General features: G+C 37.7%; 1 protein-coding gene across 2 annotated transcripts in view; it reads left to right on the top strand.

Moving 5' to 3' along the window:
• Positions 1-18,417, top strand: part of ncam2a (neural cell adhesion molecule 2a) — a 324,121-nt gene that overhangs the window by 216,457 nt on the left and 89,247 nt on the right. For both annotated transcript variants that reach the window (XM_077194831.1, XM_077194830.1), the window contains exons 2-4: positions 4,097-4,171; positions 12,990-13,196; positions 15,636-15,779. In XM_077194831.1, coding sequence (XP_077050946.1) covers positions 4,097-4,171; positions 12,990-13,196; positions 15,636-15,779 — 426 coding nt within the window. The remainder of the gene's footprint in view (positions 1-4,096; positions 4,172-12,989; positions 13,197-15,635; positions 15,780-18,417) is intronic.

The following is an 18,417-nucleotide window of genomic DNA, read 5'->3' as shown; positions in this document are numbered from 1 at the left end:
TTCCGTTCTCTTTTTATAGCATTTGTCTACTAAGTTTTAATTGTTTTTCAAAGGCGATCTACTGCGGCTCTACGTTCACACAATTGTTTTCAGTCTTTCTATATTTATTTAATCAATTTATCCTTATATTATTCTTTTATATATTATATATAATATATATTATATTCTTTATCCTTATATTCCTTATATATAATTAATTTTAAATAAAAATTAAATGAATTATATATTTTAGATGTTTTTAGTTTGTTTTTAGTTCAGATATTCACATCTGAACAACATGTCTGTGTAAATTTGTTTTAACAAAAATTGTGTTAAAACATAATATGTTGGATATCATTTTTTTAACAATAATCATGTTTGTCAACTTGCCATCAGCAATTATCATTAAAAACAATGCAAATATTGATATTAGTAAAACTCAATGTGTGGCTTTTGCACTTTTTAAAGTACACTTTTACACATAAATACCCTGATTTACGGTTTTATTTAGTTATAATAAAAAAAAATCTAATTTAATTTCTATCCGATTAATCGATTAATCGAAAAAATAATCGTCCGATTAATCGATTATCAAAATAATCGTTAGTTGCAGCCCTACTTTAATGTTACAAAAGCTTCTATTTCAGATAAATGCTGTTCTTTTGAACTTTCTATTTATCAAAAAATCCTGAAATAAAAATGTAGATAACTTTTTTAAACATTGATAATAGTCATAAATGTTTCTTAAGCATCAAATCATCATATTATAGTGATTTCTGAAGGATCATGTGACACTGAAGACTGGAGTAATGATGCTGAAAATTCAGCTTTGATCACAGGAATAAATTATATTTTATATTATATTCACATAGAAAACAGCTGTTTTACACCGTAATAATATTTTCCAATATTACTGAATTTTTTTACAAAAAAAATGAATTTTTGATGAGCATAATTTTATTGAACGTTAATATAAGAATAATAAATTTTCCACAGAAACTGGAGCTGAATGTCCTGTGCCGCTCGTCTAAATGACTAACAAACCTTAAATACTCGTTTATTTGTGGAATTAGTTCTGCTAAGCTGACTTGAGCTTATTAGAAATGATGTTTATGTGCATTATGTTGCTGTAAGTCTTCTGGAGTTTAATTACTCGCACAGGTTTGTGTTTTATTATTTTGCGTGGGCTCGATTTTAGACTAATTTCCACACCTGTCAAACGGCCATCAGTGAACGAACACACTAATCCGATTAGTGCGACAAAACGAGCTGGTGTTGTTTCTTATTGTCTCTGAACAGCATCTGGATCATTAATTCACTTCTAGTCTTCAGTTACTCGCCGAACACTTGAACTTTACCATGATGCGCTTGTACTCAACAGAAGTCTAACACACACACACACACGCACGCACACACACACACACACACACACACACACACACACACACACACACACACACACCATGCGCTTGTACTCAACAGAAGTCTCACACACATACACACACTCACACACACACAAGTTCACCATGCGCTTGTACTCAACAGAAGTCTAACACACACACACACACACACACACACACACACACACACACACACACACACACACACACACACACACACACAAGTTCACCATGCGCTTGTACTCAACAGAAGTCTCACACACATACACACACACACACACAAACTAAGTCACACTCACTTACACACACTCACACATTCACTTACACACACACTGTCATGCACACACACACACACACACACTCACACATACACACACAAGTTATCCATCCGTATGCGCTTGTACTCAACAGAAGTCTAACACACACACACACACACACACACACACACACACACACACACACACACAAGTTCACCATGCGCTTGTACTCAACAGAAGTCAAACACACACACACACACACACACACACACACAAGTTTACCATGCGCTTGTACTCAACAGAAGTCTCACACACACACACACACACACAAGTTTACCATGCGCTTGTACTCAACAGAAGTCAAACACACACACACACACACACACGCACACAAGTTTACCATGCGCTTGTACTCAACAGAAGTCTCACACACACACACACACACACACACACACACACACACACACACACACACACACACACACACACACACACACACACACACACAAACTAAGTCACACTCACTTACACACACTCACACATTCACTTACACACACACTGTCATGCACACACACGCACACACACACACCTCTCACACATACACACACAAGTTATCCATCCGTTTGTGCTCAGCAGAAGTGGTCAGGTTTAGAACCTCAGAGTGAATAAATTATAAATTTTACTTTGCAGGAGAACTATTGCTTTAAAATGCAAAATAAGCACACACACACACACACACGTTGAACATTTTTCGGTTATGGCTGTAGTGACATTTCCTCAGGTGTGTGCCATCAAACACACTCAGTGTTCTCCAGTTGTGTGTGTATGATTGTGCAGTTCAGGGCTGATGTTGGTCATTAATCAGCCGTAGATCCTGGATTGATCATTAGACGAGCTCTCGATTAACAGAGTCTGAGACGCGAGGACAAAAACTACACCAGGCAAACAGTAAAACACTTCTTCACCTCCTCATCCCTGAGAGGATCCATCATCAGCGCTCCAAGTGTTAAAGATGCTGTTACTGCCATCTATAGGCTGATCCGTCTCCATTACTCCTCGTCTTCCTCTTCCTCAGTGTTTCTGTCTCGGTGTGCAAACATTCCTGAATCAAGACATTCATCAAACAATTCATCAAAGTTATGCAAGTCTGTGCTCAAAACAAGAACAAATATCTGCTGATGGGGTCAGAAATTCTTTTCAGAAAACAAGACTTAATATCTTCAGTCATTTTGCTTCTAGTAAATGCATCTTGATTTAAGAATGTTTGGATATTTGTGCTGGAAAACAAGACAGAAACACTGAGGAAGAGCTTTTTCCTGATATTTAACATCACATGTGAAGCAAAATCTGAAGGATTAAAGTTGGTTTATTCACATTTTGTTTTATGCAAAAGATTGGAGAAAATTGTTGGTTCTCAGCGCAGGCGACAGAAGTCATGTTTCATTTAAATATGAAGATATTTGTCTGTATACTGTAGTTCAACAATAGAAATAATGAATGACTAGCAAAGAGCTGTAAAATGAATATCAGATCACGCTGTATGCAATGGTTTTTTAAAGTTATAGATAGAAAATACTTTGTTTTTCTACTAAACATGCGATAAAATCGCATGTTTATTTGTAATTGTTTGTGAAACTTAGTCGTAATGTATAATGCATTATGCATGTATTCATATCATGCGATATAATGCATTATGTGTTTTCATAAATAATTATAACCAAAGTACTATTTTCAGATTGTTACATCTGAAATTTGTTGTTTTCAAGCGCTTTTCATACTTTCTAAAGACGTAACATATGAGTATTATAATGTATTATAACTGTGATTTCAATCATACAGTGTATTAAAAGGTGCACTGCAAAAAAATGCTTTTCTTGTTTCCAGTCCAAATATGTAAAAATTCTTAAATCAAGATGCATTTACTAGATGAGTAAAATGACACAAGATATTATGTCTTGTTTTCTGGGGGAATAAATCAAAATTAAGTGAGTTGATACTTAAAAAAAGCCAAATTATCTGCAAACGGCGTAAGAAAAATAATCTTAATTCAAACAGAAACAGCATTATTTTTACCCCATTGGCAGATAATTTAATGTATAATGCATTAAAGTGCATGTAAACAACCTGGAAACAAGACTAAGTAAGAAAAGCATGTTTTTCAGTGTGCATAAATACTTAAAAAATGCATTGTAAAGGCTTCAAGTAAAGTGTTACCGAAAATAGTTTCCACACCAATTTTTTTCAGTGCAAATAAAAACTGAGAGATGTGAAATTACTGGCCTTGTTTTCTGAGGAGGATCTGAGCTAGTGACCCGTCCTGCGTCCTGACTCTCTGATTGCAGTGATATTGATGAATTTCTCCGCATTTGCACTGTTATTTTCCGGTGTATTATCACGAGCTGCTTTGGAACTGTCTGTAATGTATAAAGCACATGATAACTGTGTGTTTCTCTCTTTCAGCTGTGCTTCAAGTGTCCATATCACTCAATAAAGTGGAGCTGAGTGTCGGAGAGTCGAAATTCTTCACATGCACAGGTAAAAATGTGTTGAAAATGAACACACTTCACAATTCACATGTACATCTCAAGAGTTTTCAGATGAGAAAACTCGCAGTGCATTCTCTCAATAATAATCGTTCTGTAAAGACTCGCGTTTAGGGTTGTTGAGAGTCTCTTCTGCTCAGCAGGGCTGCATTTATTTGATCAAAAATACAGTGAAAACAGTGAAATATTATTACAATGTAAAAACAGCTGTTTTCTGTGGGAATATATAGAAAACTGTCATTTATTCCTGTGATCAAAGCTGAATTTATTTGATCAAAAATACAGTAAAATTTATGAAACATTATTCAAATTTAAAACAGCTGTTTTCTATGTGAATATATAGTAAATATAATATATATATATATATATTAAGTGTAATTTATTCCTGTGATCAAAGCTGAATTTTCAGCATCATTACTCCAGTCTTCAGTGTCACATGATCCTTCAGAAATCAGTATAATATGATGATTTGATGCCCAAGAAATATTTATGATTATTATCAATGTTGAAAACAGTTCATATGTTTGTGGAAACTGTGATAAATGTTATTTTTCAGGATTCTTTGATGAATAGAAAGTTGAAAAGAACAGCATTTTTTTGAAATTGAACTTATTGTGACATTATAAATGTCTTTACTGTCACTTCTGATCAATTTAATGTGTCCTTGCTGAATAAAAGTGGTAATTTCTTAAAAAGAGACGCCAAACTTCTGAACGACAGTGAAATGAGTATCGGAAGTATTGTGAAGATATTCTGTAGATGCACTTTTATTTAAAGGTCCCATATTATGCCCCTTTTCACAAGATGTAAAATAAGTGTCTGATGTCCCCAGAGTGTGTATGTGAAGTTTTAGCTCAAAATACCCAACAGATCATTATTTACAGCATGTTTCAATTGTCATTTTTTGGTGCTCAGAAAAACGGAGATAGGTCCAGTGCTTTAAGTGGGCCGGTACGCCGGTACTCAGTACCGCCACTTCCAAATATAGCTCTTGAGCGTACCGCCACCTCTCCGTGCGCCCAGAACGTGCTTTTAGCGTACCGGTACGCTCATTTGCACATCTGTTTTAAAGCTCCCGTTGGCAACAATTTTTTGATCATATTCAGTGAAATCGACACTATAATCCGACAGAACAACATAAATAAAGTGGTTTTAGAAAAAAGACCAAGCTTCTAACTCCACCTGGAGCGTGTTATTTGTTTTGGAAAAATCCACCCGTCCCGGATCATCGGTCCAATCAGCGCAGCGGGGTGTGAGATCTGACTGTCAATCACAGGTCGTGCACACGCCACCCCTCGCGCACCTTACAATCACATGCACACGCCTGAAGTTCTCGCAGTAATGAAGAGTGATGGCGGAAAAGATTCCAATTCCTCGGTTAACCTCAAGAGCTAGGAGGTCAAAAACAACACAGGAAAAGAGAACACCTGCTGAAAATAAAGAAGTAAAGAAAGAAAGTGCGTAAATAAACCAGGATCAACATCGGATCGGCATTAGAAAGGTGGAGAGATTTACGTGATTTAATTGGGTTCAAGCTGAATGCAGAGCTTGCAACATTTCTTCTCGACAGGTAATTGTGCTTTATCAACCAGTGACTTTATTTCTTAGTGTTATGTTAGTAATGTATGTTTGCCCTAATGTGTTGGTATGGATAGCTAACGTTAGCACCTGTTGGGCAGGTTCGTTTGTTTGCACTGAAATCCGTGTGAATGTAACGTTAGGTGGATAAACATGTCCAGATGAAGGGATAAAGTTTGGCTTTTAGGAAGAATCAATGCTACTCTATCTTTCTTACGAGAGTAAGAACAGTAGTAAAGCTGCTGTTATTGTATGTGGTATCTTACTAGCTCTGATATATAAGCAGTAGAAAAATGTACAATGACCATGTCTGCCACATACAGCAATAATAGCGTTTCAGACAGACGATGGTGTTTATTTACGTTTAATTGGTGGGTAATCCATTTCGTAACAATCTACTCCAAAATGACAAAACAACAATAACAAAATACTTCATGGTGTTGATGGATGCTGATGAGACGGGCGCGTTCACAGAAAATCTGGTGCACTGGCACTGACGAGCACGAAGCCACGAACTCGGTGGGAGGGTATTCGTTGATAGTGGGGGAGGGGCATGAGAGTTGAACACACCTAAGTCCACTCAATCTGCTGACTTGCCGACTGGAGCTTTAATCATTTGGCTGCGCTGCCGCTTTTCAGAGCGCCCTTCACAATGCACGGCACGCTTCCTAATTCGTCCCACCGAGAGCAGAGACTACATTACCCATACACCCTTGAGTTTAAGAGCATGTGTCGCTTTTGCCGCTGTCAGTTGCTACGTTTACATGGACACAATCGGAATGAATCGGATGAATCCGAACAAGGTGTTTACATGAATGATAAATAAAGTAATCGGGTTGATGTGCGCGTTTATATGTCACAAGTTTCAAATCGGATCTGATTTTTTGACATGCGCAAACTGCACGAATATACAGAGTTTCCCGGTGGGTAACTTTGACATTATGAATGAACAGTCGCATATCGTTGCAACTGTATTGTTATTTTTATGGCATAATTACCTGCAGCTCCAACTATACACAAGGCTAGTTCAAATTCGCCAAATGAACGTCCTCGTCGTTTGAACATTTTATCGTCGCCGGCAGGAAAGGAGGAGAAGACTGCAAGCAATCATGCGAGCTCTTTTTTTTGTGCATGTTTTCCAGTTGACTTCTAATTATGTCATCAGACCATACTTCAATTAATAACCTCGTCTCCTCCTCTCCCCATGTGCGTACGGCTCATTTTTCCTGCCATCTTCTGTTTTTTCGGCTATGCGGGAACCACCGGAACTTCCTGTAAAAGGTCTGAAAGTCCGAACCATACAGAAATGCTTTCACACTAGAAACGAACCAAACCTTTGTTCAGTTTGATCCGGACCGAGACTACCTCTTTTCGTCGGACCAAATTTCATCTGTTTGGTCCGGACCGTGGTCCGGGGGAGGTTTCACACCTGCAATTTTGATTCGGACCAAACTGGAAAGTCCGAAAGTCCGGACCAAACGAGGTAGGTGTGAAAGGGCCCTTAAACAGCAGACGTAATATTAATTCGTCTCTGGTCATAATTTAGAGCATATTAACCGTTTTGCCGTGCTGATCACGCAGTAAAAATGCCCCTCCCCGCGGCCAAAACCAGGCGTCTGTGGATGAGTATCCACAACAAGGACTAGTGGGACGTTCTGCTTCACTTCACATACGCGCGAGTAAAATGAGAATTTTAGAATGACGGGAAGCTTATTAATATGACACTTTATTCAACAGGAAAAACAGCTCGTTCCGCGCGTTATACGTCATTACGTTTATTTAACATCATTGCACATGTGCAGTCCTTTCAGTTTCGGTTTTCAATCAAGTGTTTACATGTTCTCTCGATCGGATTACATAAGGGATAAACCAACCCTTTCAATCCGATCGATATGTCGTTCGGATCGAGCTCAATCGGATCGATTAAGGTGTTTACATGAGGGTTTTTTACTCCGATCGAGCCGTAAATCCTTTTTTGGGCCACTTAAAGCACTGGATAGGTCTAACTGCAGAACCGCAGAACCATACGTCATAGCAGTGTGAGGACTAACAGTCTGATGCCGGAGGTGGACGCGGCAAGGCATTGCACTACTTTCGTGTTTTGGAACGTTTTAAAGTTTAAAACAACGTTATAAAGACTTATTAAAAAACGATTTAATTGAAAAAAAAAAAAATATATATATATATATATATATATATATATAATAGTATAAAAGATAAGAATTATGTTCTGTCCTATTAACAAAAGACAATATAGCCTACTAGTACTATTAACAAATGTTAATCGTTTTTTAAAAGTTAAAATTATACTTTATCCATTTGTTTTGTTGAGTCAAATGACTAACAATGTAAATTGAACAAAGCTTAAAACAAAAATAATACAAATGAAAACAAAGCTTGAGCGTTTGAACATTTGATTTAATTGAAAATAATTTTTAATAGCTACTCAACCAACATTTTTTTTCATAGACCATACACAACAATTATATGATGAAAAGTGAAATATGACGGGAAAAAAGAAACACTCAGTGCCTGTGCTTCAGAGTGTAACTCCAACCCTACCCAAACTTATCCCTGTTGTGTGTTTAAATGTTTAATTGGATGCCTTCATAGATATGACATATTATTATAACAGAATATAAATACACAAATATATATAATTGTTTGTGGTTTGTGAGCTTAAGTTTCAGTGTGCATTGTTTGTGTAACCTTTAGGCGTTAATTAAGATAAATTAATTTTTTATGGCTAAATCATGCAGAAAACCATCTAATTCCAAAGGGACTAGGCCTACCTTGAAATGCAATGTTAGTCACTTTGGATAAAAGCGTCTGCCAAATGCATTAATGTGAAGTAATATCTGTTGCCACTGTATATTAAAAAATAACTCCAGATGTTCATACCTCCATGAACAACAACTGGATTTTAATGTTTAATACAGGGCGGGTCTATGTTAGGACGGCACTGTCTGTCAACACTCGTGGGCGGGGCCTGTGTCTGTCAACACTCGTGGGCGGGGCCTGTGTCTGTCAACACTCGTGGGCGGGGCCTGTGTCTGTCAACACTCATGGGCGGGGCCTGTGTCTGTCCACACTCGTGGGCGGGGCCTGTGTCTGTCAACACTCGTGGGCGGGGCCTGTGTCTGTCAACACTCGTGGGCGGGGCCTGTGTCTGTCAACACTCGTGGGCGGGGCCTGTGTCTGTCAACACTCATGGGCGGGGCCTGTGTCTGTCCACACTCGTGGGCGGGGCCTGTGTCTGTCAACACTCGTGGGCGGGGCCTGTGTCTGTCAACACTCGTGGGCGGGGCCTGTGTCTGTCAACACTCGTGGGCGGGGCCTGTGTCTGACAACACTCGTGGGCGGGGCCTGTGTCTGTCAACACTCATGGGCGGGGCCTGTGTCTGTCCACACTCGTGGGCGGGGCCTGTGTCTGTCAACACTCGTGGGCGGGCCCTGTGTCTGTCAACACTCGTGGGCGGGGCCTGCACTTAGTGACGTCACTAAAAACAGGTCGTTGGGAGACACAGCTGATGATTTATGGGGATTAATAAAAAAGGAGTGAGTGGATTTTTATCACTATTGGGTGGTTGTGCACACACACTGCCAACACACATTTATGTCCAAACACCATGCAAAAGTGAATTTTGCATAATATGGGACCTTTAATAATAATCACCTTTTTTCTTGTTTTTACGCTTATTTTTGACTAAATTTCACATTCATAAATGCAAGTTTTCTAATGAGAAACCTAACTTTTTTTTTGACAATATTGGAGACTTTATTATTTTTATTAATTAAGAAATTTGTATACCCAATTGTAAATATATTGGCACCTTTAATTGATAAATTTGTATTGTAGTTATTTCTCTCTCTCTCTCTGTCTCTCTATCTCTCTTTTTTTCTTTCATTTCCTTGATTTATGTATTACACAAACTTAATTGCATTTTTTTTGCAATTGAACACATATATAATCATAAAGTTACTTTAATCAGTGTTATTTTAGTATTATTGGGATACTACTTTATTTTTGTATTACTATTTTTAATTACATATTTTCTGTTTTCATTTTATTTTAGTTAAAGGTTTTTTGTGGGTTTTTTTTGGCCAGTTTTAATGGTGTTTTTGTTAAATATGTCTATGTAGTTTGTATTATTTTTAGATTTAGTTATTTTAGCACATCAAGTTAAACATGAGAAATATTATATTGAAAAAACTAGCTGAAAAAATAGTTTAATATTTTTAAAGTAATTTTTTTTATTTTATTGAAAAAGCATTTTTTTAAAACCTTTGTCAGGTTTGTATACAGCAGAATGTTGAATGGTTTCTTGTCGCACCTGTTGTCTTCACCTGTTGAACGCAGAACGACAGCGCAGTGATTCACTTTTTCATCGCCCGATTAAATCCCTCACGGACGACGTGGAGTTGCCATGACAACAAATAGATTTCTCTCCGTCGCTCATACGCAGCCGGTCCTGAATGCATCAGCTTGTGTGAATTGAACGGCAAGCGTCTCTGCGGAGATCTATCAATGAACAACCTGGAATAGATTGATCCGAGACGCTGGTGAGGGACGTTACGAGCGGCCGGTCGCCCCGCGGGGACGTATAGATATAATAAATCACTTCCTAAGAACACGAAGCACTTCAGCACGCTTATATTTCACTCAGCTACACGGATCGGGGTTATCTAAGGTTACAAATACCTGTGTGATGCTCGGACACTCATAGACTTTTATGCCATCTCAAGTTTTTTCTGATTCGGTTGATATTACTGTGCATCACTTCTGAAACTGTGCATTAGAAATAAATGTGATTTGAGAAAAGTTTTGGCTGTGATGCTAAAAACAAAAAAAGCATAAAAATATCACTATAGCAGCATAACACCTGCACGAATGACTTCTTCTAAAGTGAATAGATTTGACACCAAGCATTATCATCGCTAGAAATGTGCTACTGCACTCTCAGAAAAAGGTACAAAAGCTGTCACTGGGACAGTACCCTTCAAAAGGGTTTTAATATGTAACATTTAGGTACTAATATGTACATTTGAGGGACTAATATGCACTCTTTAGGTACAAAGGTGTACTTTTTTGTCCCAGTGACAGCTTTTGTAGAGAAGATTATTATCTAATGTCAAATTATATATGTGACTGTTCTTCACACAAACCTGTCACTAATTTCAAAATAATTGGAATATATTGAACGAGTCACATGGACTAATTTTATGATACTTTTATTGTGTTTTTTTTTTGGTAATTTCTGGAGCTTAAATGTACATATTTGCCATTCAAGCTATGCTTTTGATCATTCTCTGAATCGAACCCGTGATCTTGGTGTTGCTACACTGTAAAATTAATCTTTGAAATTTACAGTAAAAAAACGACAGCTGAGGTTAACAGAACTTTACTATAAAGAGAAAGACAAATAAGTAGCTTTCCACAAGCTGAGGGAAATACTAATATATAGTCTCATAAACACAACAAATCATAGTAACACATGACAATAAGATAATGCATTAACATTCATTTAACTACAACATGATGTATCATAAAACCCTGATGTGCATGACTGATAACAAAACTGTAAGTTGTATTATTTTACTTTAAAATGGCATGCAACGTCTTGTTAGATTTATTATAGTTAAACTTGCTGTTAACAGGTTTTTACCGTAGCATATTTACAGTTTTTTACAATTAGAAGTATGATCATTTTTTATAGTGCAGTGTCATGCTAAACTATTTGAGCTACAAGAATTATGATGGTATGATTTCAAAATCTGATGCATTCCATGTAAAAAATAAATAAATAACGTATTTTGGGTTTTGAAACAACATGTGTATTCTGGACTCTTTTTGGTCTCTGAAAAACACGACTAAAAGAGCTAAAATTAAATACATAAATAAACATACAAAGAGCAGGTGATGTGAAAAAAATCAGATCTAGTGATGCATCATAGAAGCAAATAACACAAACATCACCTCAATTAACTCCTCAGATTGAACATTTCTCACCTGTTCTGTTCATGCAACGCTCCTTTTTCTAACACCATCACCCTCGAACCTGCTAACAACCCTCATCCGTGACACGAGGAGCCTCCAGGGCCAGAAATATCTGCTTTATGACCTTCAGCCGAGAGAGCACCTGGAGTTTCATACGGCGCTCGCTAATTCTCCATGTGTCCCCGCATTCAAGCCAGAGCTAAAGAGCTGCCGCAAACCACAGCGAGTGTCAAGCCAAGTGGAACGACTACATATGAGCTTTGAGGATTTGCATGCATGTAACATCAGAAACGGGTTGTATGGAAGCATGCACACTCTAAAAATTGCTGGGTTGTTTTAACCCAATTTTTGGTCAAATATGGACAAACCCAGCCGTTGGGTTGCATTTTTAAATTGCATTTTTAATCCAACGGTTTGGTTTGTCCATATTTGACCGAACATTGAGTTAAAACAACCATGCATTTTTTAAGGTGCATGTGATATTTTGAAGAAGGTTTTACATCTAAGTGCATTAATGAAGACTGATGCAAACACTGTACTACATCTCGGTTAGGGGTGTGCGATATATATATCGTGTACGATAATATTGTGATAGTTGTTTTGATGATGTGCGATCTGAAATTATCGAGTATGTCCCTCACTTTGTACACTCTAAAAATTGCTGGGTTGTTTTAACCCAATTTTGGGTCAAATATGGACAAACCCAGCCGTTGGGTTACATTTTTAAGTTACATTTTTAATCCAACGTTTTGGTTTGTCCATATTTGACCCAAAATTGAGTTAAAACAACCAAGCATTTTTTAGAGTGAAAAAACAGACAGAGAGTTGCGCATATTCAACGTTTTATGTTTAAAACATCAAGACATTATGTATTTGTAACAGGTGAAATGCATTCATGCCCCCCCTATTTGCATTAAACAGTGTAAATGCATCTAAATGCAACTTCAGTTGCAGCTTCTGTGTTTCTTCTGCATTGCAAAGATGAATTGTGTTGATACTGATGTCATTTAATTTGGTAACCCCCCCTTATTATTATTATTATATTTGAATTTATTGATTAAATGTAAGAATTTGACGCAAAAGATTATGCATGCAATCAATTAGGTTAAAAAAAGGCTTTATAAAAATCTAATTAAACTAATTGGAAAAGATAATTTCTGGTACTGCTGTGAACTGACCACCGCACAAAATATGAAGAATATCAGAAATCCCCTAATCTCTGTGTTTTCTTCAGCCATCGGTGACCCGGTCAGCATAAACTGGTTCAGTCCTCAAGGCGAGCGCATCGTCTCAAACCAGAGAGTGATCGTTCACACGGAGGGCGTGCGGTCCAGACTAACCATCTACAACGCCATCATCGAGGACGCTGGGATATACCGATGCCAGGCCGTGGACGCCAGAGCGCAGAGTCAGGAGGCCACGGTGGTGCTGGAGATTTACCGTGAGTTACACACCAAACCTGAGATTTACAGTGAGTTACACACCAAACCTGAGATTTACCGTGAGTTTCACACCAGACCTGAGATTTACCGTGAGTTACACACCAAACCTGAGATTTACCGTGAGTTACACACCAGACCTGAGATTTACCGTGAGTTACACACCAAACCTGAGATTTACCGTGAGTTACACACCAAACCTGAGATTTACCGTGAGTTACACACCAGACCTGAGATTTACCGTGAGTTACACACCAGACCTGAGATTTACCGTGAGTTACACACCAAACCTGAGATTTACCGTGAGTTACACACCAGACCTGAGATTTACCGTGAGTTACACACCAGACCTGAGATTTACCGTGAGTTACACACCAGACCTGAGACTTACCGTGAGTTACACACCAAACCTGAGACTTACCGTGAGTTACACACCAGACCTGAGATTTACCGTGAGTTTCACACCAGACCTGAGATTTACCGTGAGTTACACACCAGACCTGAGATTTACCGTGAGTTACACACCAGACCTGAGACTTACCGTGAGTTACACACCAGACCTGAGATTTACCGTGAGTTACACACCAAACCTGAGATTTACAGTGAGTTACACACCAAACCTGAGATTTACCGTGAGTTTCACACCAGACCTGAGATTTACCGTGAGTTACACACCAGACCTGAGACTTACCGTGAGTTACACACCAGACCTGAGACTTACCGTGAGTTACACACCAAACCTGAGATTTACCGTGAGTTACACACCAAACCTGAGATTTACCGTGAGTTTCACACCAGACCTGAGATTTACCGTGAGTTACACACCAAACCTGAGACTTACCGTGAGTTACACGCCAAACCTGAGATTTACCGTGAGTTACACACCAGACCTGAGATTTACCGTGAGTTACACACCAAACCTGAGACTTACCGTGAGTTACACGCCAAACCTGAGATTTACCGTGAGTTACACACCAAACCTGAGATTTACCGTGAGTTTCACACCAGACCTGAGATTTACCGTGAGTTACACACCAAACCTGAGACTTACCGTGAGTTACACGCCAAACCTGAGATTTACCGTGAGTTACACACCAGACCTGAGATTTACTGTGAGTTACACACCAAACCTGAGACTTACCGTGAGTTACACGCCAAACCTGACATTTACCGTGAGTTACACACCAGACCTGAGATTTACTGTGAGTTACACACCAAACCTGAGACTTACCGTGAGTTACACGCCAAACCTGAGATTTACCGTGAGTTTCACACCAGACCTGAGATTTACTGTGAGTTACACACCAAACCTGAGACTTACCGTGAGTTACACGCCAAACCTGAGATTTACCGTGAGTTTCACACCAGACCTGAGATTTACTGTGAGTTACACACCAAACCTGAGACTTACCGTGAGTTACACGCCAAACCTGAGATTTACCGTGAGTTTCACACCAGACCTGAGATTTACTGTGAGTTACACACCAAACCTGAGACTTACCGTGAGTTACACGCCAAACCTGAGATTTACCGTGAGTTACACACCAAACCTGAGATTTACTGTGAGTTACACACCAAACCTGAGATTTACAGTGAGTTACACACCAAACCGTCACACGCATCACACACACATGACCAGCGTCGGCCAATAGTGAGCCTGCGTGTGACGTAGCTCTACGCAATCACACTACGCTAACTGACTCGAGGCCCACAGAGAAGGAAATTAATAGTTGAAATAAAGTCGTTATTTTTGTTTGTTTTTGCGCACAAAAAGTATTCTCGTCGTTTGATAAACTTAAGATTGAGCCACTGTAGTCACTTGGACTATTTTAACGATGTCTTTAATAACTTTTCGGGGAACAAGTTTCAATCCCTTCGAAGCCAATGGAAGAGTGATCCAGCTCTCAGATTTAATCAAAAATATCTTAATTCGTGTTCCGAAGATGAACGAAGGTCTTGAACAACATGAGGGAGAGTAAATACTGACAGAATTTACATTGTTGAGTGAACTATCCCTTTAATGTTATGATGCTCCTCAGCTCTACAGCGCCCCCACAGTTTCCCCATGTAAATCTGTGGTGAGAAATGGAACTGCAGCGCACTCTAATTAAGAGCCATTGGGACAGATTTCAGGATGCCTTACTTATTTTCACATTCCCTCACGTAAACCTCGCTCCAGACCAATATCAATCCACTCCAGCTATGTGTTTATTAGTCTGAGTCAGATCAGTAACTAGCTGGCATGAACATGTTCTTCCTATGTGTAGTAGCAAAACAGCCAATAGCCAATCAGAATCCACCCTTCTTTAAAGAGCTTTAGCATTTAAAGTGAAAGACGACAAAATCAAATAAGTTTAGATATGTGATTTTTAAATTTTCCTGAGCCGCTCTGTGTCCGGTTGAGGCACGTGTGAGATGTTGTTGTGTTTGTTTGTTCACAGAGAAGTTGACGTTTCGCGAGGTGAAGACGCCGCAGGAGTTTCGTCAGGCCGAGGTCGCTGAGGTCATCTGTGATGTCATCAGTTCACCTGTGCCAGCCGTGTCCTGGTTCTACAAGAACAGAGAGATCACGTCCGAACCCAACAGTAAGAACTGAGACGCTTCATTTAACCCTCTGCTATTTTTATCAATATTTCAATGAAAGGATTTAGGAAATATTTGTATTTAATATTTTGAATTTTTAGGGGATTCTAAATTAAATTTAATGTAATAGTTATGATCCTCTTATTACCTGTTGAATCTCTTTTGGAGCGTAAACCTGAAAATAAAATGTACAAATTCTTATTGTAAATATATAATATGTGTGTGTGTGTGTGTGTGTGTGTATATAAACACACACATACACACACCCATATATATATATATATATATATATATATATATATATATACACACAAACTTTTATGTTAGATGCGACTAATTGCGATTACTCTATTTGATTAATCACATCTAACAAGTTTGTAAATATATAATGTGTGGGTGTGTGTGTGTGTGTATGTACACTGTACATAAACACACACACACACATATATATATATTTACAAACTTGTATGTTAGATGTGATTTATCGCAATTAATCGATTTGATTAATCACCATTAATCACATCTAACATACACGTTTGTAAATACGTGTGTGTGTGTGTGTGTGTGTGTGTGTGTGTGTGTGTACACTGTACATAAATACACACACACACACACACACACACACACATTTAGAAACTTGTATGTTAGATGTGATTTATCGCAATTAATCAATTTGATTAATCACCATTAATCACATCTAACACAAGTTTGTAAATAAAATATATATATATATATATGTGTGTGTGTGTGTGTGTGTGTGTGTGTGTGTGTGTGTGTGTGTGTGTGTGTGTGTGTGTGTGTGTGTGTGTGTGTGTGTGTGTGTGTGTGTGTGTGTGTATATACAAACACACACACACACACACACACTGTACATAAATACAAACAAACATATAAATTTTTATGTTAGATGCGATTAATTGATTTGACAAAGAATTGGAATAAGAATATATATCAAGTGTCATTTATGTTTAATCAGTGAGAAGACGCTTTTATCTAAAGTGACTTACAAATAAAGAGAACAGTCATTTATTGTAAAGAAAAATGCATTTACACACTTGGCTAAATAAACATTTTAAGAAAAGGTGTTTGTTGGGTTTGAATTGCTAAAACAATAAACCACATTCAGAGTCTGGATTCAGTACATTTCTCTGCTGATGGAATAAAAACTTCTATCTATATTTTAGGTGTCAAACCCTTAATTGGAATTCAATGGCAGAACATTGACAAGCTATCTGCACTTTTCCAGCCTGGAAGATTAAAAGATGGAGATTTGATTATTTTTATTCTAATTAGGGAGCCGGTTATAAATGTGTCTCCTGGATGAGAAGAGAAAAGGTGTGTGTTTATCAGCGATGGATGGCAAGAGCAAAAGAAAGGCTGTAATCCTGAAGGTGTTTCATTTAGCAAATGTCCTTGAAATGGAAGCAGAAGCAGTTTTGAGGATTGATGATAATATTTTCCTATTATTGTGCTCAGATGAAAAAGAAGTCTGTTGATTAAATCCTCTGCTTTTTTCATTTCACCGCACAGAGGACTATATTGCTGTCAAAGGCTTTAAACATAACAGAATGATTTCTCTTACAAACCCTATGCCTGGTTTTTAGTTTAGTGATCCATCTAAAGAATCCAAGACTGTAAAGTCTGAAGGGTTCAGACGCAATTTATTTATTTTTTTATTAGTGCAATTTGCTAACGTGAGCATCAGGATCACTATTACTGTTGCTTAAAGATTAGTCAAGTCAAGTCACCCTTATTTATACAGCGCTTTTTACAATACAGATTGTATCAAAGCAGCTTTACAGAGATAATAATGCAACAAAGTTTGTTTCGGCTGTACAGCAGATCTAGAAGAAAATAGAGTCATAGTCCATCTTTAGTAAGTTCAGTGATGGTTCATTTCATTTATTCCAGTAATCTTGTGGTGTGGATTCATTTAAAGTAATGTAATCGTCTGGTTTCTGTCAAACACAGCACATCTAGGTTATAATCTGTAATCATATCATTAACAATAAGTGCTTTTGAAGAAAGGGATCGAAATTTCAGCAACCCAAGCTTTCCAATTTGTTCATCTGTATTATATATGTTTTTTATTTGTTGAACATCAATCAATTAATCAATTAATCATTTTTTATCTTAAGATTCTTTCTTTTTTTAATATACATGCAATAGAAAATGCATATACCGAACTTAAATGGTTATAATTCAAGAATGCTTTGGAATATAGATGTAAGATTGGTCTTGTTTTAAAGAAAACATTTGGCAGATTTGTGTAGAAGTGAAATAAATTAAGAAAGTGAAACAGAAAATACGTTATTGAAGTTTGAGTTTATGAAAATGTACAATGTAAAAAAATATTATTCATATTTTATATAAAATATATATTTTCAAAACATGTTGGACTCTAAAACTGCAAGAAAATCAAAGTAAAAAATCTGAAGAAGTTGTGTTTCAAATTTTAGGTTGATATCTCAAAAAATGAGCTTTCAGTGAGAGTGTGTGTAGGCGCAGTACCACACTCTTCCACTAGGTGAACACCAGACGACGCCTCTATCTCCATGTGTTTTGAGTGATCTGAACCATTATTTCAACAATTTTCATACAATTTATGAAGTAGACATCCTATTCAGAAGTAGTATGGGA

Source organism: Siphateles boraxobius, unplaced genomic scaffold (genome assembly GCF_051911475.1).
Source record: "Siphateles boraxobius isolate OS27281-9 unplaced genomic scaffold, OSU_SipBor_1 33, whole genome shotgun sequence".
Classification (NCBI taxonomy): domain Eukaryota; kingdom Metazoa; phylum Chordata; class Actinopteri; order Cypriniformes; family Leuciscidae; genus Siphateles; species Siphateles boraxobius.
The sequence above is the reverse complement of the archived record's forward strand: the minus strand, read 5'-3'. Positions and strand labels throughout refer to the sequence as shown.